Source organism: Pecten maximus, chromosome 5 (assembly GCF_902652985.1).
Source record: "Pecten maximus chromosome 5, xPecMax1.1, whole genome shotgun sequence".
NCBI classification, from domain to species: Eukaryota; Metazoa; Mollusca; class Bivalvia; order Pectinida; family Pectinidae; genus Pecten; species Pecten maximus.
Genome location: NC_047019.1, coordinates 20,744,223 through 20,770,404, shown reverse-complemented (window position 1 = coordinate 20,770,404; position 26,182 = coordinate 20,744,223). Strand labels below are relative to the sequence as shown.

Below are 26,182 nucleotides of genomic sequence, written 5' to 3'. Positions count from 1 at the left end.
GAGACCCGTCTGGAGCTCTAGTTTTGATGTTTATACTGAATATTACTCCATGTTATCTCCATCCTGTAGATTATTTGGATGATTACAGAAATAACCATTCATGCCCAGAAGTTTATACTTATATGTTGTGTTGTATTATTATGTCTATTTATATCCTTATTTGGCAATGACCTTAACAATACAATGTTTCTGACCCTCGAGGTCAAGTTAACAATACAATGTTTCTGATCCTGTAGGTCAAGTTAACAATACAATGTTTCTGATCCTGTAGGTCAAGTTAACAATACAATGTTTCTGATCCTGTAGGTCAAGTTAACAATACAATGTTTCTGATCCTCTAGGTCAAGTTAACAATACAATGTTTCTGACCCTCCAGGTCAAGTTAACAATACAATGTTTCTGACCCTCCAGGTCAAGTTAACAATACAATGTTTCTGATCCTGTAGGTCATGTTAACAATACAATGTTTCTGACCCTGAAGGTCAAGTTAACAATACAATGTTTCTGATCCTCTAGGTCAAGTTAACAATACAATGTTTCTGACCCTCCAGGTCAAGTTAACAATACAATGTTTCTGACCCTCCAGGTCAAGTTAACAATACAATGTTTCTGATCCTGTAGGTCAAGTTAACAATACAATGTTTCTGATCCTGTAGGTCAAGTTAACAATACAATGTTTCTGATCCTGTAGGTCATGTTAACAATACAATGTTTCTGACCCTCTAGGTCAAGTTAACAATACAATGTTTCTGACCCTTGAGGTCAAGTTAACAATACAATGTTTCTGACCCTTGAGGTCAAGTTAACAATACAATGTTTCTGATCCTGTAGGTCAAGTTAACAATACAATGTTTCTGATCCTGTAGGTCAAGTTAAAAGCTATGAAGACAAATGAGGATCGTGTAGAACAGATGACAGCCCACGGCAGGTCTCTGGTGAAACGGTCAAAGTCTCCTGACCAAATGAGCACAGATTTGGACTCCTTTAATGACCGATGGGAAACGGTTTACAGTAAAATAAGTGAGTATCGATGGTATTTGTTTTATTTGTCTGTTTGGTATCTGTCGGGCCTTGTGTTTTACATGCATTACACCTAAGCATTCACTGTGACTTTCTCCCTTCCTTGTCCCCATGTCAGCCATCCAACTGTACTGTTTCTGTTGGTCACTGTTCTTGATACTCAGTGGATATTTTGTGGAAGTTGTGTGTGTATTTAGTGGATATTCTGTGTTGGTAAACAGATATTTACTGGTTAAGGTCAAGGTCAAGGTTACTCTTACAATTTTTAGCAGTTGCTGGTAGGTGACATAGGTAGGTGCCGATAGAATTGTTATTCAAACAATGCCATTAGAAGGATATCCATTATTATATTGGTACTCTTTTCACCACTTTTTTTGTGAAATCCAACTGTGTTAGATTTTATGTGTGTATAGGAAAAAGTTTATGCTGTCAAACCTCCCTGTGTCATTCAGTGATATTTTTTATCATTTTTGTTTTCACCCTGACATATATGTTCTTTTCTGTGTGACTTTCATTTTAACCTATATTTGATTTGCTGTGACCTAATTTCATGGCTTGTCTCCCTTGTACTATGTTTGCAGCTGTTGGTGACAGTGAGTAATTGGCATTGTATTTCACACTTTCCAGATCCTGTTCACTGAGTATTTAATGGAGCATAACTGTCATTAAATAGCAGATTTTTCAAATCATTTCTGTAACAAACCAGGCATTTACATGTAGAATATACCTGTATTTATGAATGGTAATTATTTGGCAATAAGCCCACCCATTTGTGGAGTGAAGTAAAAAATGCTGTCTTATGCTATTTCCTTGCCTATCCCTAGCCTTTCTTTAAGGATATAAATACAGGTATATGCATGAAGTCTGTAACTGCATTTTGTTAGCATAATTTTTTGTGGAAAATAATATGAATTTAAATTTCGAATTGTGCGTATTTTCTCAGTAAACAAAACAAAAATGTTAGAATTTTAGATAAAGAAAAATGATAATGATCAACATAACAATCCAGTCTTAGAAGTTTTTATAGAATAAGAAAGAGTCTGAAGGAACATTAACAGGAACTGAGTCATTAACTCTCATTCCAATGCTTTATAGATGACAGTGATAATGGTATTGTTACAAACATCTCGGTGAACAGGATATTGTACCGCTTCAGATGTTGTAAACGTTGTGTTTTATTATTTCTCTCTCATGCTTTTTAACTATAAAGAGACTGTAAATGCTTGATATGATTGAGTATTTACATGAAATGATATTACTATATTACAATTTTAAATTGAAATGTATGAAATATTATCATTTTATATGTGCATATTTTTTTGGATTTCAATGGATTTCAAATTTTGTAGGCATGTGTATATAATTTCAATTTTTTTGTGTGGAAAATATTTGTTGCTGCCTTTGATATATAAAAAAAAAATAAAAAAAATTTGAAATTCATTGATGTTTTTATGAATTGACTTGAGTATATGGAATCTCTGCTGGTAGTACAGATATGTCAGTCTACCCACAGCTGTAGTATGTATAGAAGGGATGGGATACCTCACACTTGTTTCTGAGATCATAGGCCACTTCCTCATCATTTTGGGTCCAGGATTCCTCAGTCAATGTTACTCGTTGTAAACACTCATCGGTAATGGTATATACATAAACACCACTGTGTATGATTAGTAGTGCAAAGTCATATTCATAAACTAAATCCTCAGGATAATGATTTTTTAAAGTAAAGCATGTTTATAATGAGTCAGAAAGGAAACACCTTGTAAAACAATTTAAACAGGAAGTTATACTCTTAAAAAAATATACTTGAGTTAGTATAAACCTCAAAATCCCCGATTTATGATACAGGTCTGATTAATAGCCAACTGTTACTGCCAAGAGCATGTTCTCCTAAACCAGCTACAAATCTTATTATAGTACATCATTTGATAAAGTTTACTTATATTTTATCTCAAGCTAGATGTGAGTTACCAGTGTCATGTGAGATTTGTATCCCATAGGATAAGTACCCGGATACTAAAACAGGCCATAGGATAATTATCCAGGTACAATAAATAGCCAGAAGATAAGAATCCCCCCCCCCCCCACCCCACTAGGAATTGTATCCTTCTAAAAAGTTTTATAAGGTAACAATGTAAAAATTTGGAATATATAATTTTTATCAATAATATGCCTTAGAAACTTAAAAAAATGAAGGATTATCTAATTTCATAATTTATTGATCTTATACTTTTCAATAAAATTGATGAATTAATTCAAAAATATGGTAAGAATCATTTGAATTGTATATCTGTATGACCCTTTATTCACTGTGTCACTTCATCCTGTACAAGTCTCATACACTTGTGTCATCCTCGTTTGTCTAATTTTCTAAATGAGCATCTCTTTGGACATCAGTTTTATATACAACATACCTGACATCATACAGAGTTATTGCCCTTTAGTTGAATTTTTTAAACAAGAGGTGATGGATTTTAGATGCTGACAATACCCTCCCATATTACAAAAAACTTTTGGTTAATTAATTGAAATGAGATCTATTACTCTGTATAACAGTTTATGCAAAAAGATAAATTCAGAAAGGATTTCTGCCTGATTCTTCTGATAATGTACATCTTGAATATTGAGCTAGTTGTAGATCAATGAACTTTTTTGTGTATGAATTATATCGATTTGATTCTGTCTTCAATTTAAGGAAGACAATAGGAATCCAGTAATATTTTTTTAGCAGTCTGACATCTTTAACTCTTTCTACAGGTAAACGCCAGCAGAATCTGTCAGATGCCCTGGAGAAAGCGCCACCTAGAACCTACCTGGAGGCAATGGGGGCCCTGCTTAAATGGCTCAGTGATATGGAGTCTGTTCTAGAGACTGAGAAATTTGTCATCACTAATGTTGAAGTGCTTGATACCCAACTCCAGCAATTCAGGGTAAGATTAATACTCTGTATGTCTTTTGTTTTCTGAATTGTCTCCCTTTGTTATTTGTTTTTCTTATGATATTTGCCTCACTGGTGTCAGCTAGGTACCCTTTATATTTTCCGTAAGGTGACCTTGAACACCATACCCCTCCAAGGTGACCTTGAACACCATACCCCTCCAAGGTGACCTTGAACACTGTACCCCCAAGGTGACCTTGAACACCATACCCCCCAAAGTGACCTTGAACACTATATCCCCCAAGGTGACCTTGAACACTATATCCCCCAAGGTGACCTTGAACACTATATCCCCCAAGGTGACCTTGAACACTATATCCCCAAAGGTGACCTTGAAATCATTATCATCCAATATTCAGACCTACTTATCTGTAGTCAGATTTGATTGCAGAAGTCTGAATTGTCTGGACTAACAACATCTTGCCATATATTAAGAAAAATAGTCATTGTTTTCTCTGGATGATGAAATGTGTTCTGATAGTGATGATTAAACCAATTTTTTTTTCATTTCCAGTCCTTACAGACAGACCTACAGGATCACATCAGTAGTCTGGACTACATTAACAAGACCGGTCAAGATCTCCTATCAAAGGCACCAACTGAGGACAAGGCTCGCAAACTGGACAGGGACCTAAAGGACCTGAACACTCGCTGGAGTCATGTCTCCTCCGTCATAGATGAACGCTTGGATAAGCTGGAGAGGGCAATTGGTCAGCTGAAACAGTACCAGGTAAGGATCGTTTATTTAAAGAATGGAAATTCAATCTACCAATGATGAAATCAGATCTTCATATTGTAATGTTGATCTGTATCTTAATCAGGTTTTACCCACATTTATCAGTATGTTCCCTCCTTGGAGGCATTTTATTAACTAAGTCATAACCCCAATTTAGGCCTCTTTGTAAAAATATCAAGGTCTTTATATCCCCCGTTTGGAGTCCTCTTTATAATAACTTGTAAATGTTATAACTTAATTTATATCCCCCCTTTGGGGTCCTCTTTATAATAACTTGTAAATGTTATAACTTAAATTATATCCCCCCTTTGGGGTCCTCTTTATAATAACTTGTATAAATCTCCTCTTTTGAGGTTACTTTGTAGTGAGGTTATGACCCAATTTATTAATTCCCTTTGGAGGCATCTTTGTACTAGTCAGTAAAGGTTATGACCTCAATCTATATCTCCCCTTTGGAGGCCCCTTTATGATAATAAGTAAAGGTTATGACCCCAATCTATATCTCCCCTTTGGAGGCCTCTTTATGATAATCAGTAAAGGTTATGACCCCAATTTATATCTCCCCTTTGGAGGCCTCTTTATAATAATCAGTAAAGGTTATGACCCTAGTTTTTATTTCCCCGTTGGAGGCCTATTTATAATATTCAGTGAAGGTTATGACCCTAGTTTATATCTCCCTGTTGGAGGCCTCTTTATGATAATCAGTAAAGGTTATGACCCCAATGTATATCTCCCCATTGGAGGCCTCTTTATGATAATCTGTAAAGGTTATGACCCCAATGTATATCTCCCCATTGGAGGTCTCTTTATGATAATCTGTAAAGGTTATGACCCCAATATATATCTCCCATTTGGAGGCCTCTTTATAATAATCTGTAAAGGTTATCACCCCTGAGTTATAAGTGACTGTAGCAGACGACAACAACGTTCAGATAATGTTCTATTTCTAGTTAAATAAAATGTTTATTACAGCAGAAATAGGGAAAACATCATCATCATTCAATCAATCAGGTTTCAAGTTTCCATACTAAATGTACAATATGTGTAAAAGAACCTGGACGTCTGCCTTTTATACATGTTTTTACCCCTTGTATGGTTTAGATCCAACTCTGCTCTATAATCTTCTATAATAACAACAACTCAAGGTTTTCGGTCATAAAGTTTAATCCCAAAATAAATATTTAATTTCAAGCACTTTCAGGAATGAGATTATGTCAATTACTGGTAGTCATTGAGTTTGTATTTTCATTTCAAGTGTTTAGAAAATGCTTGTGACCATCACTGAATTGAACATGTATTCTGTCGTATCCTCTCCGTGATTAATTTGTGGTGTTCAAACTCTTATCCCGTGTCTGATGTCCAGACTGGAACAGACTGGGTCGATAGGCACTTGATCTTGGTCTGTAAATAGGGTTATATGAACATCGAGTGATGTCCATGGTCCGGAAGGCACTGTTTATATCATTGATTGTACAAACGTTGCCGTTTACATCTTTTTTTGAAATATTGATGTTTCCTCTTGGCCTAATTTGTTTACATTGCTGCTATATTTAGATGACAATACCTTAGATGGTGTATGAAATGTCAATTTAGGTTGGCAGCGGAAAACGTCAATAGACATTTGATTGAAAAGGACAACAGTGTTAATTGAAGGTTTCTTCCTTCGATGCTGGTTATTTAATAGTGCTGTTTAGTTTGGTCCAGACTATTTAGACATCTTGACATAGGATGGAAAGTGTGATGTCAGCACTATTTATATACAACATAGGAGAGGCGGATTTTTTGGCATCACAGGAGTTAGGAAGGAGAGTGTGATGATAGCCAGTTATGGTCTTTTTATAGGCCCCATGGAACCCACAGGATGTTTGCGGAATTGACCGGAGTAATACATGTCAATAAAAAGGGTTGTAAAGTGATTTATTCGGAGAGGTTGGATAGGCTAGTCATTATATTACTTACAGATGTAATCTGTCTGGAGATTGTTAAAACTGATCTTTTACTATAAAGAAATCTTGATGAACAGTCTACCGTATTACTGATATACTTATAGGGTGATTTTAGGAATATAAAATACCGGTCTCATGGGTGACCTGTCTGATGAGATTTGTTGGAGAAAAAACTATCTTCTTTGAAATTCCTTGTGTATTTCTGATATTTTTATAACAATTGGGACTTTTAGTTTCATTATCGTTTGAAGTAGTGGTAAATTATAACAACAGTTTGTACCAGGAGAATACACTATTAATTCACGTGTAATGATATTGGGTAGAGTGTGAATAAAGAGTTTAAGATTAGGCCAGGGGGTACACTTGACCGTTCTAAAGTGTCTGTCATGTTTGTACTTTCCTGACCAGTTAAGTAGCTTTGTATTTTACTCTCACCTCATACACGTAACTGTACGCGACTGGAGTTGGACAGGTAGATACGAGAAGTTACAGAGAGGAGTTAACAGAGTTATAAACCTCATACTGGTCATCATCGGGATATAACAACCCATTCACCATTATTTCTGAATGAAGTGTGTGTCTGCTGAGTTAATGTGTGTACCCATCACTTTCTGTCTGTGAAGTCTGAGCCATGTGTATAGCCTAAAACCTCCCTATATATATAGCCTGTGATGCAACGCTACCTATATACAGACCCCTGTTCCAGTTTGAGGAGATATTTTTGCACATTCTGTTCACATTTTGTATTCTGTGACAACAAGCACTTTGGGATTTATCTCTGATCAATCTGGACGTGTATTCCCACTCAGATACTGGAATAATCCGTGTCATTTTAATGTTTGGTCTGGATCTTTATCTAATGTTGTCTAACAAAATGGCTTCCACTGTGGGTAAGTTGACTGGAGTTTGATAACTATGTATGCTGTTTAAATCTAGAAACACGTTTTACACATACTTATCAAAAAATAATCATGACCTGATTTGTGGATCTATTTTTTAAAAAGGTTTCATGATCTCTGTCTAGCCGTGACTGTGCATGTTGTATTATGGGATTAGATAGTCTATTAATAATGGGGTCAGTTAATGGTATTAAATTTACCGTATTAATTCTATAAATAAAGGGGTCAGTTAATATTAATGGTATTAAACTTACCGTATTTGTTCTATCAATAGAGAGTATTAAATTTACTGTATTTATACTATCAATAAAGAGGTCAGTTAATGGTATTAAATTTACCGTATTTATTCTATAAATAAAGGAACCAATTATGATATTAAATTTTTTAAATGAAGGGGTCAGTTATGGTATTAAATTTTCTGTATTTATTCTATAAAAAGAGAGGTTAGTTAGGGTATTTATTGTATTTATTCTATAAGGAATTGAGTTAATTATGGTAAGAAATTTATATTTATGATTGTGTGTTTTAGAACCAGACGGTGGGACTAAACAGATGGATGGACGAGATGGAAGTGTTCCTTCACGCTGAGGATCCCGCCACTGGTGACATTCCCACTCTGGTGGCTCAGATGAACGAAAGCAACGTAAGTTAATTTTTGTTAGACAACAAAGTTATGTGTATAAAAAGACATATTATGAGTTTGTTTGGTTTTTGCTTACAGAAAAACTAAACGTTGAGTGTGTAGCAGATTTCACTTAGAATTAAAGATATTTTCAAATTGAATAAAGATCCTTATATTTAGCCCACCATCATCAGATGGTGGACTTTTCAAATTGCTCTTCACCTGTGTAATATAAGTCGTCAGTATGTCTATAAAAAATCTCTGTTATTTCTATTTCTTTGGAAATACCAAAAGGTTTTTTCTCATTTCATATGTAGTTCTTCTTGGTTCCAAGTTATGCCCTTCAATTTTGAGTCGAATTTAGAGGACAAAATGGCTGACAGGCGGTCATCTTTTATTTGGACAGTTTGTTGTTGCTATTTCTTGAAAAGTACATGAAGGATTTTTCTCAATCTTCTTATGTAGGTTCCCCTTGGGCCTTAGTAGTGCCCATTTGATTTTGAGTCTAATCTAGAAAAACAATACATGGCCCACAATTGAAGTTGATCAGTATTGCTATTTCTAATTAAGAGAAAGTTCTTCTTACATCACTCTCAGATTTAATGTGTAGGTTCCCCTTGATATGAGATTATTAAAGTTTAGATAAAGTATAGAGAAAGGATCTCTCTTACATAGAACCAATAAAGATAACGAAATTGTGGGCACCAAGATTTCTAACGGTTCTCTTGTCATTTTAAGATTTAAGAAATCAAATTCAAAATTTCATTTCACATTTCAATCCGTTTAATTCCTGCTGTATTGAAGCTATCAGCATACCATAGTGTCAAAATGCTAACCTGTTAATGCAGGCGACTCTGAAACCACCTGCCTGCTGATAACATTCAGACCAATTGACATAGGATTTTCTGACAAATGAAAACATATTTTCTGTGTGGTTATCGCTATTATACCTAGGTAAGGTATAAGTTGAAATTTCAAAATGTTAAATAATTTGGACATGTCATGAAGGAAATATAAATCATACAAGGATGCACAGGTAAGTCACACCTGTTATATAACACCATCTGTGGTCCCTCTGATTTAGAGCTTGTAGGGGTCAGCATGCCAGTGTGGTGGTGTACTGTTAGCTAGACTTTATGATAATCTGTATGTTTATTATTCCATCTGTATATATAGCTGTGATGTAACATCACAACATTTATGTCCTATACATTCCTGTTTGTCTTTGCTCAATCGATTGAAAATAAAAATATAAATAAATTCCGTCAAGCTGACAAATCTGGGACAAATGTATCCTATGGTATTGTTACAGATGCTGCTAGTTCAGACATTGTCAGCTTTATCAATAATGAAATTTTTTATGAAATGATGAAATTAAGTTTTGCAAATTACATTTAATTATTTAAAAAAACCAAAAACAACATATATATGTAAATTGAAGCTCACAATTGCTTGGTTATGATATATACCATTATAGATACCATCAGAAATTAAATACCATCTATAAAGATTGATATACCAAATTTGAAGGAAATTGAATTTACTTTCCCTGCCGCTGGTTAATTTGTAGTATTGATCTTATCAAAATGTATGTTAAAAACAAGCTATCTGTTCTCCACAAGGAGGAAGTCTAATACTGCATCATCCTACCACCAGAGGGCGTTCATAGTCTAACTCAGGTCTATAAGTACACCTCATCTGTCTCTCGCATGTTCTCTCAATTAAAACTTTTCTGTTTTTATTTCCAATTATTTCTGAGTCATGTTGTTGGATTATAATGGATGGCTGGCTGAGAGATGGAGGTGATTTGTTTATGTTTGTTCTGTGAGAGTAAGTTGATATTTGTACACCCTATATTTTGGCAGTGTTTGTATCTTCATTTTTTTTAGATCTCAGAAAGAAAATAATTTATTTAGAGTATCCATGCTACTTAGTCCCAGATCGAGGTTTTACTTTTGTTGTGTTTGTTTTGCCAATTTTTCTTTCAATTTTCCATGCTATAGACAAGCTGGGTGCTCTTTACTGTTTGATAGACAGAAAGGCAGAAGGAAAAAGTCTAACACTCCACTCCCTTATCACGAACACCTGTCTGACAACAGATAACCTGTTGGGTGGGCATAGAATTTGTAGATGTTTTTTTTTCTTTTAGCTTAATCATAGCCATACATAAATATCATGCATTTTTATATCACCAATTACCTTCAGAACTAATTCTTTACCTTTTAAGAAAAATGATAGTATTTTATATTAATTTCTGCTATTAGATCAATATATCATGTTCTCTATCTTTCATATATGTATCCATTTAAACTCTGTCTCAGGATTTCAAAGACATGCTCATTAAATAGCTAAATTAGCGACATGTTTATATATATCTCCCCTGTCAAAGTCTTCTCACTATTATTTTCACAATCCAAAACTCAATTTTGTATTGAACAGTGTAAAAAGAATTTCATCATTTAACTTCTCCATTCTTTTATTCATCTTTCTCCCTTTTAGTCTTCATCTCTATAAAAATATAGACTAGTGTGATGAATAAAAGTAACATCCTTCATTCCCAATCAAACTCCTCTCCAGGCTGATAATAGAATGATCCTATAATTAAGGGCTGTTTTTACTGTGGGTAGAGTACGGGCTGTTTTTACCGTGGGTAGAGTACTGGGCTGTTTTTACCGTGGGTAGAATACAGGCTGTTTTTTTACCGTGGGTAGAGTACTGGGCTGTTTTTACCGTGGGTAGAGTAAGGGCTGTTTTTACCGTGGGTAGAGTAAGGGCTGTTTTTACCGTGGGTAGAGTACTGGGCTGTTTTTACCGTGGGTAGAGTAAGGGCTGTTTTTACTGTGGGTAGAGTACGGGCTGTTTTTACCGTGGGTAGAATAAGGGCTGTTTTTACCGTGGGTAGAGTAAGGGCTGTTTTTACCATGGGTAGAGTACTGGGCTGTTTTTACCGTGGGTAGAGTACTGGGCTGTTTTTACCGTGGGTAGAGTACTGGGCTGTTTTTACCGTGGGTAGAGTAAGGGCTGTTTTTACCGTGGGTAGAGTACTGGGCTGTTTTTACCGTGGGTAGAGTACTGGGCTGTTTTTACCGTGGGTAGAGTACTGGGCTGTTTTTACCGTGGGTAGAGTAAGGGCTGTTTTTACCGTGGGTAGAGTACTGGGCTGTTTTTACTGTGGGTAGAGTACAGGCTGTTTTTACCGTGGGTAGAATACTGGGCTGTTTTTACCGTGGGTAGAGTAAGGGCTGTTTTTACTGTGGGTAGAGTACGGGCTGTTTTTACCGTGGGTAGAGTAAGGGCTGTTTTTACCGTGGGTAGAGTAAGGGCTGTTTTTACCGTGGGTAGAGTAAGGGCTGTTTTTACCGTGGGTAGAGTACTGGGCTGTTTTTACCGTGGGTAGAGTACTGGGCTGTTTTTACCGTGGGTAGAGTACTGGGCTGTTTTTACCGTGGGTAGAGTAAGGGCTGTTTTTACCGTGGGTAGAGTACTGGGCTGTTTTTACCGTGGGTAGAGTACTGGGCTGTTTTTACCGTGGGTAGAGTACTGGGCTGTTTTTACCGTGGGTAGAGTAAGGGCTGTTTTTACCGTGGGTAGAGTACTGGGCTGTTTTTACTGTGGGTAGAGTACGGGCTGTTTTTACCGTGGGTAGAATACTGGGCTGTTTTTACCGTGGGTAGAGTAAGGGCTGTTTTTACTGTGGGTAGAGTAAGGGCTGTTTTTACCGTGGGTAGAGTACTGGGCTGTTTTTACCGTTGGTAGAGTAAGGGCTGTTTTTACCGTGGGTAGAGTACTGGGCTGTTTTTACTGTGGGTAGAGTACGGGCTGTTTTTACCGTGGGTAGAGTACTGGGCTGTTTTTACCGTGGGTAGAGTACTGGGCTGTTTTTACCGTGGGTAGAGTAAGGGCTGTTTTTACCGTGGGTAGAGTACTGGGCTGTTTTTACCGTGGGTAGAGTACTGGGCTGTTTTTACCGTGGGTAGAGTAAGGGCTGTTTTTACCGTGGGTAGAGTACTGGCTGTTTTTACCGTGGGTAGAGTAAGAGCTGTTTTTACCGTGGGTAGAGTAAGGGCTGTTTTTACTGTGGGTAGAGTAAGGGCTGTTTTTACTGTGGGTAGAGTAAGAGCTGTTTTTACCGTGGGTAGAGTAAGAGCTGTTTTTACCGTGGGTAGAGTAAGGGCTGTTTTTACTGTGGGTAGAGTACTGGGCTGTTTTTACCGTGGGTAGAGTAAGGGCTGTTTTTACCGTGGGTAGAGTACTGGGCTGTTTTTACCATGGGTAGAGTACCGTATCCTACACCAGTACATCTCCTATACAGGTACATGGCACCACATTTATCTGTGCAGGTGGCTGTTTACTTTGGTGATGTTGTATTTTTCTTGCATCTGGTGTTTTATACGTGGTGTGTTTTATGTACCTGTGGTGTAGGAGTGGCTGTGCTGACAGGTGTAAACACTTGGTCAGGACATATAGATGGATGGTATACATGTAAGGAAAATACAGGTGAGGGAAAACTCAACTTGTTAGGAACCAGTCAAAAGTTGGTAATTAACATCCATAGGCTAAGATTCAGGATTCACAATGTAGATTTTGTAAGGGTAGTTAAACTCTTACATTATTTAATTAAGTAAAGACAATTTATATTGCCGTGAAAGAAGTGGACAATTAAACGTAATGACATCTTAATGATCAATTTTCCCCAATACAAACTATCTTGAGCTATCAGAAATGTCTGATATAGGAGCTGAACCATGGACTTGATAGTAAACACAAATAAACTGTGTTAGACAGGTAAGTAAATACAAGTAAATAGTGTTGGACAGGTAAGTGCATGTAAACAAGTAAACAGTGTTGGACAGGTAAGTAAATACAAGTAAACTGTGATGGACAGGTAAGTAAATACAGGTAAATGGTGTTGGACAGGTAAGTAAATACAGGTAAACTGTGATGGACAGGTAAGTTAATACAGGTAAATTGTGTTTGACAGGTAAGTAAATACAGGTAAATGGTGTTGGACAGGTAAGTTAATACAAGTAAACAGTGATGGACAGGTAAGTAAATATAGGTAAATTGTGTTGGACAGGTAAGTAAATACAGGTAAATTGTGTTGGACAGGTAAGTTAATACCAGTAAACAGTGATGGACAGGTAAGTAAATACAGGTAAACTTTGTTGGACAGGTAAGTAAATACAGGTAAACTTTGTTAGACAGGTAAGTGTAAACAAGTAAACTGTGATGGACAGGTAAGTAAATACAGGTAAACTTTGTTAGACAGGTAAGTGTAAACAAGTAAACTGTGATGGACAGGTAAGTAAATACAGGTAAACTTTGTTAGACAGGTAAGTGTAAACAAGTAAACTGTGTTGGACAGGTAAGTAAATACAGGTAAACTTTGTTAGACAGGTAAGTGTAAACAAGTAAACTGTGATGGACAGGTAAGTAAATACAGGTAAACTTTGTTAGACAGGTAAGTGTAAACAAGTAAACTGTGATGGACAGGTAAGTAAATACAGGTAAACTTTGTTAGACAGGTAAGTGTAAACAAGTAAACTTTGTTGGACAGGTAAGTAAATACAGGTAAACTTTGTTGGACAGGTAAGTAAATACAGGTAAATTGTGCTGGACAGGTAAGTGTAAACAAGTAAACTTGTTGGACAGGTAAGTAAATACAGGTAAATTGTGTTGGACAGGTAAGTAAATACAGGTAAATTGTGCTGGACAGGTAAGTTAATACAAGTAAACAGTGATGGACAGGTAAGTAAATACAGGTAATCTTTGTTGGACAGGTAAGTAAATGCAGGTAAACTGTGTTGGAAGGTAAGTACCTACTGTAGGTAAATTGTGCTGGTAAGGAATCTGGGATTTATAGCATTACTGTACACAGGTAGTAGTTGTTATTTGGAAATCCATCAAAAGACTAATGTTCATTGGAGGACTGGTTAATAAAAACATATCAAGATAGTAGCATTATGATTAACTGAGGTGAGAAGACATAAAAAGGACTGTCACACTGTTGATTTATACAAAAATTTAAATTAAAACCTGTTGATGACACATGGTGGACATTACAGGTGTATATAATGTCCTCAAGGTAACGATGTCACAATCACATCATCATTTATAAACAGGTAACTAAATGTATCAGGAATTATGACATTACCAGAAAAATCGGAAGGCGGTAAAAATATCACAACAAAAAATGGTGGCGTGTGTACCTAATGATCTTTTCAGGACTAAATATTCGCGAAAAGCACACATGTAAATGCTTCTGGTAGAAAACATATTGATAAAGTCCAAAAGGTTTGTTTTACAGACCTTAATAAAATCACTGCAAGTTTGAGGTGTAGTTTATTTTGGGATACTTTTCACTTCCTGTTAAAACAGTATTGGTGGACAGCTATCCTGGAACACTCTAAGTACCATGTTTGTTGTCGGTGATCTTCCCACCAACTTAACAGTTTACTATATAAGGAAATACTTTTACTAGAGTACCTGTACACGGTAGTGTTGTACTTTAATCATTCTTCATCTCTCGCAACAGTTTAAATTGTTTAGTAGTGACAGGCTTTTAGTAGAATATTTATAATATGAATGACATTTTATTTTGTCTCTTAAACTCAGGTGACAATAAACTAAGGTGTCAGTAAACTCCGATGTCAGTAAACTCAGGTGTCAGTAAACTCAGGTGACAATTAACAAACCCAGATGACAATAAACTAAGGTGTCAGTAAACTCTGATGTCAGTAAACTCAGGTGTCAGTAAACTCAGGTGACAATAAACCCAGGTGACAATAAACTAAGGTGTCAGTAAACTCAGGTGACAATAAACTCAGATGACAATAAACCCAGGTATCGGTAAACAGGTGACAATAAACTCAGGTGTCAGTAATCTCAGGTGTCAATAAACTCAGGTGTCAGTAAACTCAGGTGACAATAAACCCAGGTATCGGTAAACAGGTGACAATAAACTCAGGTGTCAGTAATCTCAGGTGTCAATAAACTCAGGTGTTCATAAAGCAAGATATCGATAAGTCAGGTTCCATGATTATCCTAAACTATAAACTATCTATCTTATATCAATTGCAAAACAAGTCCTATTAACTTCTACTGATCACTCCCTGTTGGTGTGGATGGGAGCCCAGGAGGAGATTTACTATGGAAGGAAACTGGGGCAACTCTCAGAAAATCTGTTGAGAAGGTGACCACCATATCTTTACCATATCTTTTAATGTGTCATCCGTGTTTTGTTTTACCAGGGTGTTTTGGAAGACATCAAGACACTTCAACAGAATATCAACAGCATCAGCGAACTTCATAAACAGTTGTCGGACAACATCAACCCACAGTTCGGAGACAAAATGACAACAGATGTCAAAACACTCAACGACAAGTGGAATCAGACCGTAAGTCTGGCCGAGGAACAGAACAGGCGCCTGAAGGTGGCTCTGAATTCCAGTCAGGACATCCACGACCGAATCAAGGCTCTCACGGACTGGCTGGAGCCCATGAAAGAGGACCTGTCTAATAAGGATTACGCCGTTAACAATGCAAATGACCTTCTTGTAAAGACAAAGAAGTTTAAGGTAGGCAGGAACAGAATATTTACAGTTAGGAATAACGTGTTAGCAGTTAGGAATAAAGTGTTAGCAGTAAGGAAGAAATACTCTGAACGTTTTTCCATTAGATGACATTCTGAACTGCTTTCTGGTATTGGGGAGTGTACATTGCTAATGTCCTTTGCGTAAGTAAAGTTTTTGAGTGTGACTGGTACCTGTATTCTGGTATTTGGGAGTGGTCAATGCTAATGTCCTTTGCGTAAGTTAAGTTTTTGGGTTTGACTGGTACCTGTATTCTGGTTTTGGGGAGTGTACATTGCTAATGTCCTTTGCGTAAGTAAAGTTTTTGGGTGTGACTGGTACCTGTATTCTGGTATTTGGGAGTGGTCAATGCTAATGTCCTTTACTAAGTAAATTTTTTGGGTTTGTCTGGTACCTGTATTCTGGTTTTCAGTGTTAACATCAAGGAGGAATATAGCTTTACAATTTGTCTGATTTATGCTGTAGATTTCTTTTTGCAAGTAAATACATTATGGAATATTTTTACTATTGAATAAAATGCATTTATTGTTATCCCTTATGACCTCCAGTACCTCAAGACAGATGTATCTAGTAGAGAGGAGGAAGTCAATCAGGTGAATGAGGAGGCCAATGAGATGCTGAACAAGGCTCCAGCAGGCTCACTCCAAGACCTGGCCCGTGCTCTGATGAGGATGAATGCTCTGTGGACTGATGTATATAACAGGGTGGACCACTACTCACAGCTGTATTCCTCCTCAGACTCACAGTGGAAACAGTTCAAAGGTCAGTGTCACAGGATAGGTCAGATTCACAGTGGAAACAGTTCAAAGGTCAGTGTCATAGGGGCAATTATATAGGTCAGACTCATAGTGTAAACAGTTAAAAGGTCAGTGTCACAGGGGTCATTATATAGGTCAGACTCACAGTGGAAACAGTTCAAAGGTCAGTGCCATAGGGGTCATTATATAGGTCAGACTCACAGTGGAAACAGTTCAAAGGTCAGTGTCATATGGGTCATTATTTAGGTCAGATTCACAGTGTAAACAGGTCAATGGTCAGTGTCATAGGGGCAATTATATAGGTCAGACTCATAGTGTTAACAGGTCAAAGGTCAGTGTCATAGGGACCTTTATATAGGTCAGACTCACCATGGAAACAGTTTAAAGGTCAGTGTCATTGGGGTCATTATATAGGTCAGACTCATATTGTAAACAGGTCAAAGGTCAGAGTCATGTTGGTCATTAGATAGGTCAGACTCACCATGGAAACAGTTCAAAGGTCATTGTCACAGGAGTCATTATATAGGACATACGTGTTGGGGATGACATTCACAGGTTAGTGACATAGGGGTCATCCTGATGATCATTGGTTTGGTTTATTGTTGTTTAACATCATATCAACAACTAAGTTCATCTTAAGACTATTAAGGTCATTGTCAGACAGCAATTTAAACGTTAATAGTATAGTAATGTAGAGGAGTGCATAGCTCCTATTACAGTATACTTCAAATATCTGTTAATTTGCAGTATAAATGTTTATTATTGACCGATAAGCAATATAGTGCACACATGTTAATAAGTACACATTATCTATATGAAGCTAGTTCTTCTAAAAGTGATCATGTAGGTCAGTTTATTTGGGGCACAGTGTGTATGACGTGTTATTTTTATAGAACATATTTTAGGAAGCAGTCTAAAATCTTTCGTCTGACATTAAATTTTACTATAATGCAGGCCTTCAGGATGATGAGAAGCGACAGTTCATGTCTTTGGAAGTCAAGCTGAAAAGGTCGAGAGGTGTCAGCTCTGACGCGGAGGAGATTTCGGAGGAGTTAGATGTAAGACACTATAAAGGTCAACGCTGATATAACAACAGTGTTATTATGCTAAACATGTGGCAATTTGTACAGGATATTTCAATATTACATAAGTAACATTTTAAACATTGTAAATTAGCACTTGTAATTAGCAGTCCATTTCAACAGATCAGCATTTTGGAATAAATGATGCCATTATTACACCGAGTATAGTCGGCGAGACGAAACGAAACACTAGGTGAATCCATATAGTCGATAATCCATAACTAACTAAAAATTGGAATAAACAAAAGTGTAATTATGTCCAAATTATCAATACAAACAGATATTTTCATCAGTTTATGTCTCATCATTTAAGTACAATTTTAGATATTTTATAAAACATTACGAAACCCAAAACGAAAATGAGTTTTGATCCTACTTTATCCACAGGGAATTGAGATGAGTCTGAGAGAACATAACAGTGACCGTAAGGCACGGCTCCAGGAACTTGGTCAGCAGTTGATTGGGAATTCCATCATGTCTAGTGATATAAAGAAAGACATGGAGGAGTACTCCGAGAAATGGAACCTCCTAGACTGCCAGGTAAAACACACAAAATGGTGGCCTGCTTCAAAATTCTGTTTATGACGTCATTACTTTGCTATTATTCATACACATTTTCAACCATTATTTCAAATATTATTGGCAAATGTTCAGTTTACTCTCACTAATCGATACAATGTTTTAAGCTTTGTATCGTACGATATAGATATCAAGATACTTTATCCTTTATTGTGATGACAGGCAAGGGAGAGAATCTACAATCTGGAACAGTCTATAAACCAGGCCCAGAGCATGGAGCGACAGATCCTAGAAATGTCCCAGTGGATGACAGACGTTAGCAATCTCATCCACTCACGTCTTGATGCTGACGTCCTTGCCGGGGATGTACCAGAAGAGTACGAGGTCAGTAAATTGAGATGGATGGCACTTATAACTCTTCATTAATAGAAGGAAATAGATAATCTAAATCTGGACTTTTTGAGTGCCAGTCTTCTCTTTGTAAGAGTGATGTGTTTTCTGTTACAGTCCCTGAAGGAGGAGTTTAAACAACAAGAGGATTTACTAGGGGAACTGGAGCAACAGGCACAGAAATACAAAGACCAGGGCAACCTAGAGGGTAGTGCTCGTCTGGAAACCCAGATAGATATTCTCAAGGTAGATAACTCTATTTTCACTGCCTTCCCTTACAGCAAACAGGTCTTGAACCAACTTTTTTCATTTCCCGATTGTCACAACAGTATATACTCCTGACTGGTATATATGCCTCTTATACTTACTGCTGGCAATTTAACTGTATTCTCCTTTTTGCGGGAAATTTTAGCATAATCTGACACAGGACTAATACCAGCCTTTTAAGTAAGATCCATTTTGTTTTGTACTGGTACATTGTTTTGTTTGTTTTAGAAACATTTTGCTGATGTGACAGTAACATTTCGTAAGTTTCAACGGCCAACAGACTTTGAGCCGAAGTTGAATCGAGTGAAACGGGACTTGAGCGGTATTGGGGAAAGGATACATTTGTTGGAGATCCAAACAGAGGATCCCGATGTTTTACAAGCCAAGCATGACCAGTGTATGGTAAGTTGATTCCAGCACTGCAGCAAGCTCAACTGTAAAACGAGCTGGGGGATTTATTATAGAAATGATTTAACATGTGCTAATTATTGTTCACATATATATATATATAGAACCTTCAGAGATCAGAAACTTGGAGCTATCACTAGTATGAATTCATTGTCTATTGTAATTCTTGTAAAATATATCTCTTAGTTTTACTCATATCATTGAGGGTTGATCCAGCTAGCCATGGAATATTCTATTCCTCAGCTTCTCCAGCATCAATTGTCAGGGTCTCTAGTAGCTTCTCTGAGGTACCCTAGGGTCTCTAGAAGCTTCCCTGGAGTACCCAAGAGTCTAATAGCTTCTCTGGAGTACCCTAGGGTCTAGTAGCTTCTCTGGAGTACCCTAGTGTCTAGTAGCTTCTCTGGAGTACACTAGGGGTCTAGTAAAGCTTCCCTGGAGTACCCTAGAGTCTAGAAGCTTCCCTGGAGTACCCTAGGAGTCTAGTAGCTTCCCTGGAGTACCCTGGAGTCTAGTAGCTTCTCTGGAGTACCCTAGAGTCTAGAAGCTTCCCTGGAGTACCCTAGGGGTCTAGTAGCTTCCCTGGAGTTCCCCAAAGTCTAGTAGCTTCTCTGGAGTACCCTAGTGTCTAGTAGCTTCCCTGGAGTACCCCAAAGTCAAGTAGCTTCTCTGGAGTACCCTAGAGTCACTAGTAGCTTCCTTGGAGTACCTCAGAGTCTAGTAGCTTCTCTGGAGTACCCCAAAGTCTAGTAGCTTCTCTGGAGTACCCTAGTGTCTAGTAGCTTCCCTGGAGTACCCTAGTGTCTAGTAGCTTCCCTGGAGTACCCTAGAGTCCCTAGTACCTTCCCTGGAGTACCCTAGAGTCTCTAGTAGCTTCCCTGGAGTACCCTAGGGGTCTAGTAGCTTCTTACCTGGAGTACCTCAGACTCTAGTAGCTTCTTTCCTGGAGTACCTCAGAGTCTAGTAGCTTCCCTGGAGTACATCAGAGTCTAGTAGCTAGTACCCTAGAGTGTAGTAGCTTCCCTGGAGTACCCCAGAGTCTAGTAGCTTCCCTGAAGTACCTTAGAGTGTAGTAGCTTCCCTCGAGTACCCTAGAGTCTAGTATTTTCCCTCGAGTACTCCAGAGTCTAGTAGCTTCCCTGGAGTACCCTAGAGTCTAGTAGCATCCCTGGAATACCTTAGAGTGTAGTAGCTTCCTTCGAGTACCCTAGAGTCTAGTAGCTTCCCTCGAGTACTCCTGTTCCCTCGAGTACCCCAGAGTCTAGTAGCTTCCCTTGAGTATCCTAGGGGTCTAGTAAATTTCCTTAAGTTACCTGGAGTCTAGCTATTTCACTGTTATTTGGAGTCTAGCTCGTTATCTTAGAAGTATACTGGGACATATGTCATTGTTTATATTCTTTAAAAAGAAATATTATATTAGTGATGGTCATCAGTAATGGTATAAAATGTTTATAGCCCTTTATACTTGTAATTGTAAATTGATATTCAGATTATTTATCTCTTGTACCTTATTTGTAATATGTTAGGATATTGAACTTTTTAATCAGAAATCTTGTAGATTCTGTACGTAAATAGTGCAGCAGTTGCTGTATTTGGTTAAGATGAATACCTGATAAAATCTGATTAACTATTTCAGAAATTTTACCGTATGATGAGTGACCTGAAAGGAGAAGTGGAGTATGTCATAAAAACTGGACGACAGATTGTGGACAAGAAACAAGTGGAGTTTCCTGATAAACTGAACAAACAGTTAGACGCAATAAAACAGCAGTATAACGACCTTGGCTCCCAGGTAGGACATCTTCATGGCATCGGATCAATAACAATACTTGGACCGGAAAAGCTGTAATCAATCAGTGTCTATTAGAAGTTTTATTTAATGAACAAGTAATTAGATAAATATGTATTTGTTGTGGTATATTTACATATGTTTCTCACATTTCACACCATTTGTAATTCAGCACCTTTCTGTATATTGATGACACTTGAGGGATGCCAATAATGGTCTTGCATTGTTTCCTATATCAGTCAATAATTGTACAGTGCTATGTAAATTTCATATTAAGAGAAAAACTCAAGCTGCTGCAGAAGATTTCCAGGGAGAAAATATGTTTGAGTGAGAAATATTCTATTTGAAATCTAAACGGAGGACAGACATAATAATGAAACAAGTGGTTGTTGTCTAGGTTGATTAGGTTACAGTATGGGATGCTGCCTTGTGTTAATGTAGTATTATAGGTAGGGATCGTGTTTGATTAGGTTACAGTATGGGATGCTGCCTTGTGTTAATGTAGTATTATAGGTAGGGATCGTGTTTGATTAGGTTACAGTATGGGATGCTGCCTTGTGTTAATGTAGTATTATAGGTAGGGATTGTGTTTGATTAGGTTACAGTATGGGATGCTGCCTTGTGTTAATACAGTATTATATGTAGGGATCGTGTTTGATTAGGTTACAGTATGGGATGCTGCCTTGTGTTAATGCAGTATTATATGTAGGGATCGTGTTTGATTAGGTTACAGTATGAGATGCTGCCTTGTGTTAATGTAGTATTACAGGTAGGGATTGTGTTTGATTAGGTTACAGTATGGGATGCTGCCTTGTGTTAATGTAGTATTATATGTAGGGATCGTGTTTGATTAGGTTACAGTATGAGATGCTGCCTTGTGTTAATGTAGTATTATATGTAGGGATCATGTTGTCGATGTCTTCATCACATCTCCTCAACACATTGTCATGCTATATCCATAGTTCCAGTCACTGACATAAAAAAAAATCAAAGAATGACATTGAAATATATATTGCTTGTTTATTTCATATTTGAACAAATAGAGAACATATGAAATGAAAAGGTGAAGAATTGTTAACTGTAGTTAGTGAGCTCGAGGCTAGTGTCGACTTTTGACTTATCCTAATTTGTCTTGTCTTAGGTGACCAAAGGTAAAACAAATCTTGACAAGTCCCTAAAGCTGTGCAAAAAGCTTAAAAAAGAGGTGACAACTGTGAATGACTTCCTGGTTTCCGTTAGCAACCAGTTGGACCAACGAGATGGGGCTGGTTCAAGTGAGAACCTGGACACTGATCTCAATTACGTACAGGTGAGATTTAGGTGTTTCGGTGAAGAACAGGTGATCATTCAACTAATAGCTAATCAGAATTATCTGTAGGAATGTGTCCAGTTTGATGTTGTTGTTGTTTGTTTTCTGCAAAAATTGTAAAATTGTATGATGTACTCTCAAATCTTGAATGGTTAGGGGTATGATAAATGTTATCAAAATTGACAGGTGTTGAAATTTGTTAGATTATTTCATATATATCATTTATTCTAATGTAAAGCAAATATGAAATGTATGTAATTGTGATAACTGTAACACAACTCACAAAAAAAAATTAAATAAATAATAGGATGAGGATGTCGTATATTTGTAATGATTGCCTCAAAATTGTAGACTCATTTCAATATCTGTAAAATGGAACTTGTCTTAGATTCTAAATGTCTATTGTAATGCTGAATTGTTTCTATTTGACAGTCTGTACAAGAGGAGATGCAGAAACGCCAGACTATGCTGTCCAGCATGCGTGACCTTCTCACCCAACTCAACTCCTATGCGGAGGAGCCACTGACCGATGCCCAGACCACACTGGACAATCTGAGTGAGAAGTGGTCACAATTGACCCTCCGTCTAGCTGCCCGTAGGGAGCAACTTCAAAAGGAGTTATCTGACCTTGAGACGCTATTTGTGGAATTTCAGATGTCCTTGATGAAGGTCAAGGACTGTTTAGCAAGGACGGAGGGAGTGTTGGAGGAGCATGAGAAGCTACCGACGCAGCAGCAGGCTTCCGAACTACAGCGTGAAAAGATGAAGGTACAGAAAAAGAATGCATTGCTTAAGTACTAGAATGCTTTTTTTCAATACTACACATAGCTCTATGTGAAATTTAATTGAATAAAGACCATGTGTCTAAAAGTTTTATTATAAAAATCAAACTTGCATTTCTTTTTCTGCTAGTTTATAGGTGTAGAACATTGAAGGAAATTTGCATTGAAATTATCTTTTTTTTTCAAGGAAAAGTTTTCAGCATCAATACTTAATTCAGTTTTTATTAAAAAAAACATCCTCTTATGTTTATGTTACATTTTGGCAATAATGGCTATTTCTGTTAAATCAGCTTGTATTTCAAGAATCTGATGCTTTCATCAATATATGAATATGTTTGGTTTTCAGAATTTACAGGTAGAGCTTAACGAGTATGCCAGCCAGGTGGACGAAGTTCGGGAAACAGCCATACAGTTGATTAACAAGAGTGACCGCTACAATAGTATGGTAGAGCCTGAACTGACCCATCTAAACCAACGCTGGGAGGAACTCACCAGCAAGGTCAAGGTCAGTATGAAAGTTATTTATGGAATACACAAAACATTATCAAACCAAAATCTGACAAAAAATATTTTTTTGGTAGCTGAAACCATTGTTAAATGAAAAAAATGGTAATTTGATTTAATTTGTTTTACAGGCAAAACAGACTTTTCTAGTGACTGAAAGTGTCGTTGAAATAACAAGGACAACTGTAACCACGATTTCATCAGCTTCTTCATCGACATTCACATCTTCATCTAATGAAGATAAACCACAGGAGGTGGTTCCAGAGACAATGGAACAAGTTTCGGTGGAAAGTACTTATAAATCTCCCAGTCGTGATCTTAGCCCAAGGTCACCGACACGGGAGTTGAAATCTCCAGATAGAATGTCTTCTCGATCACCCAGTCGTGACCTGGTGTCACCAGACAGAGAACTGAGGTTACTGACTAAGTCTCCAGACCGTGACCTTAGGTCACCTGATAGAGACCTAAGGTCACCCGACAGAATTCCAAGGTTGTCACCTTTGACCCCTGATAGGTATATTGGCCCTGTGATGACGGACGAGGAGTTTCAGACTTTGTATGACAGTGTTCTCAAGGATGTGGTTATTTTCGACAACAGTGTTGTGTGTAAGGGGGAAATTCAGCAGTCGGATGTGATAGGAAAGCTGGAGGACAATGCGGCGGTGAGTAGAGGAACATACATATTTAGTAATATGGCAGGGTGTTTAAGGGGAGATAAACCTGTAGGAACTGGAGATGTCATGGAAAGATGACTAGCACACCTGAAGAAGATAGTATTATAACTGGTAGTTCATGTATCATACAAGGGGAGATAAACCAGGTCCATACATGGTATGGTATTATAACTGGTAGTTCATGTATCATACAAGGGGAGATAAACCAGGTCCATACAAGGTATGGTATTATAACTGGTAGTTCATGTATCAAACAAGGGGAGATAAACCAGGTCCATACAAGGTATGGTATTATAACTGGTAGTTCATGTATCATACAAGGGGAGATAAACCAGGTCCATACAAGGTATGGTATTATAACTGGTAGTTCATGTATCATACAAGGGGAGATAAACCAGGTCCATACAAGGTATGGTATTATAACTGGTAGTTCATGTATCATACAAGGGGAGATAAACCAGGTCCATACAAGGTATGGTATTATAACTGGTAGTTCATGTATCAAACAAGGGGAGATAAACCAGGTCCATACAAGGTATGGTATTATAACTGGTAGTTCATGTATCATACAAGGGGAGATAAACCAGGTCCATACAAGGTATGGTATTATAACTGGTAGTTCATGTATCATACAAGGGGAGATAAACCAGGTCCATACAAGGTATGGTATTATAACTGGTAGTTCATGTATCATCCAAGGGGAGATAAACCAGGTCCATACATGGTATGGTATTATAACTGGTAGTTCATGTATCTTACAAGGGGAGATAAATCTGGTACAGAAAGGATGTTATGATTCTGGTGTCATACACAGATTGGTTTGGAAAGAACCACTTTTAGGACAAAAAACCCCAGTCTTTTTGGAATATGTTATTATTTTGAATTGAAGTGATTGATATAGTTTTGTATACAGGTATCTACATGTAACATATAAAACCTAACTACGGATTAAAGGTTAAGTTTTGATATACATTTTCTAACAGATAGCATGGCAAAAGAAGCACGACTACTGGTTGAAAAGGGTGAATTTTTCATTCTGACATATTTAATCTTTCACCTATTATGTATTTCCCATGAACCATGAATACATTTTTTGGGGTTAGCCAAAATGTTTTGATTTTTCTCCGATTCTGAGATTGTGTATCTGATATCATCCTTGGTGTATTTGATGGTTTCCAATCCTCTTTTGGTGCTGGTACCAATAGTTGGTAGTACCCTCCCTTGGTATCCACAGTCCAATTATGCTTTCCTTTTATTCCTTTCATTTTATGGGATTTCCTTGAATTAAGAAACCTTATGAAACCGTAGTTTGGTTTAGTTTATAAATACTTAAGGTTTTATCAGCAGCTAAGGTCATTTATGGACGGCTTCCCTATTGTACGACAAGCTTGCATGTTGTGAGCGTGTATGTGTGTTTTGGGAGGCTGCGGTATATTTGTGTTCGATCTCCTTATGATAGTCTGGAACTTTTGCCAATTTATAGTGCTACCTCACTGAAGTATATTGTCAAAGACACCAGCAAGACACCCCACCGGGTCACATTATACTGACAACAGGCAAACCAGTTGTCCCACTCCTTATAAGCTGAGCGTAGGATTAGCAACTTTCACTTTTCTTTAATCTGGTATGTCTTTGCTTGGGGACAGAACCCAAAAGCCTATCAAAGATAGGTATCAAAGAAGACATAAGGAAGAAGAAAGTTGTTAAGATATGGAAAATTAAGGTTATATGTTGATTCGACTATAAGGACATAAGGACAATTTTTATTGAGTTTTGTCTTATACCTAAATGGTCAGGCCTGTGCAACCACTTTCTTGGTTTAATTGTTTAAAAGTATGTGTCCTCTACAAGTCAGCTGAACCTCTTTGTTGGTTTCCGATTGTGTCCTTTACAGGCCTACTTAGCCTCTTTGTTGGTTTCAGAGTATGTACCCCTACATGCCTTCTGAGC

General features: G+C 37.3%; 1 protein-coding gene across 3 annotated transcripts in view; it reads left to right on the top strand.

The window, feature by feature from the left end:
- The window catches only part of LOC117327467 (dystrophin-like), a 336,112-nt gene that overhangs the window by 119,470 nt on the left and 190,460 nt on the right, over positions 1-26,182 (top strand). For all 3 annotated transcript variants that reach the window (XM_033884469.1, XM_033884471.1, XM_033884470.1), the window contains exons 19-34: positions 867-1,020; positions 3,778-3,950; positions 4,473-4,688; positions 8,069-8,182; positions 15,412-15,738; positions 16,302-16,515; positions 17,466-17,569; positions 17,981-18,133; positions 18,335-18,496; positions 18,620-18,748; positions 18,998-19,171; positions 20,811-20,966; positions 22,105-22,272; positions 22,705-23,040; positions 23,401-23,559; positions 23,690-24,220. In XM_033884469.1, coding sequence (XP_033740360.1) covers positions 867-1,020; positions 3,778-3,950; positions 4,473-4,688; positions 8,069-8,182; positions 15,412-15,738; positions 16,302-16,515; positions 17,466-17,569; positions 17,981-18,133; positions 18,335-18,496; positions 18,620-18,748; positions 18,998-19,171; positions 20,811-20,966; positions 22,105-22,272; positions 22,705-23,040; positions 23,401-23,559; positions 23,690-24,220 — 3,270 coding nt within the window. The remainder of the gene's footprint in view (positions 1-866; positions 1,021-3,777; positions 3,951-4,472; positions 4,689-8,068; positions 8,183-15,411; positions 15,739-16,301; positions 16,516-17,465; positions 17,570-17,980; positions 18,134-18,334; positions 18,497-18,619; positions 18,749-18,997; positions 19,172-20,810; positions 20,967-22,104; positions 22,273-22,704; positions 23,041-23,400; positions 23,560-23,689; positions 24,221-26,182) is intronic.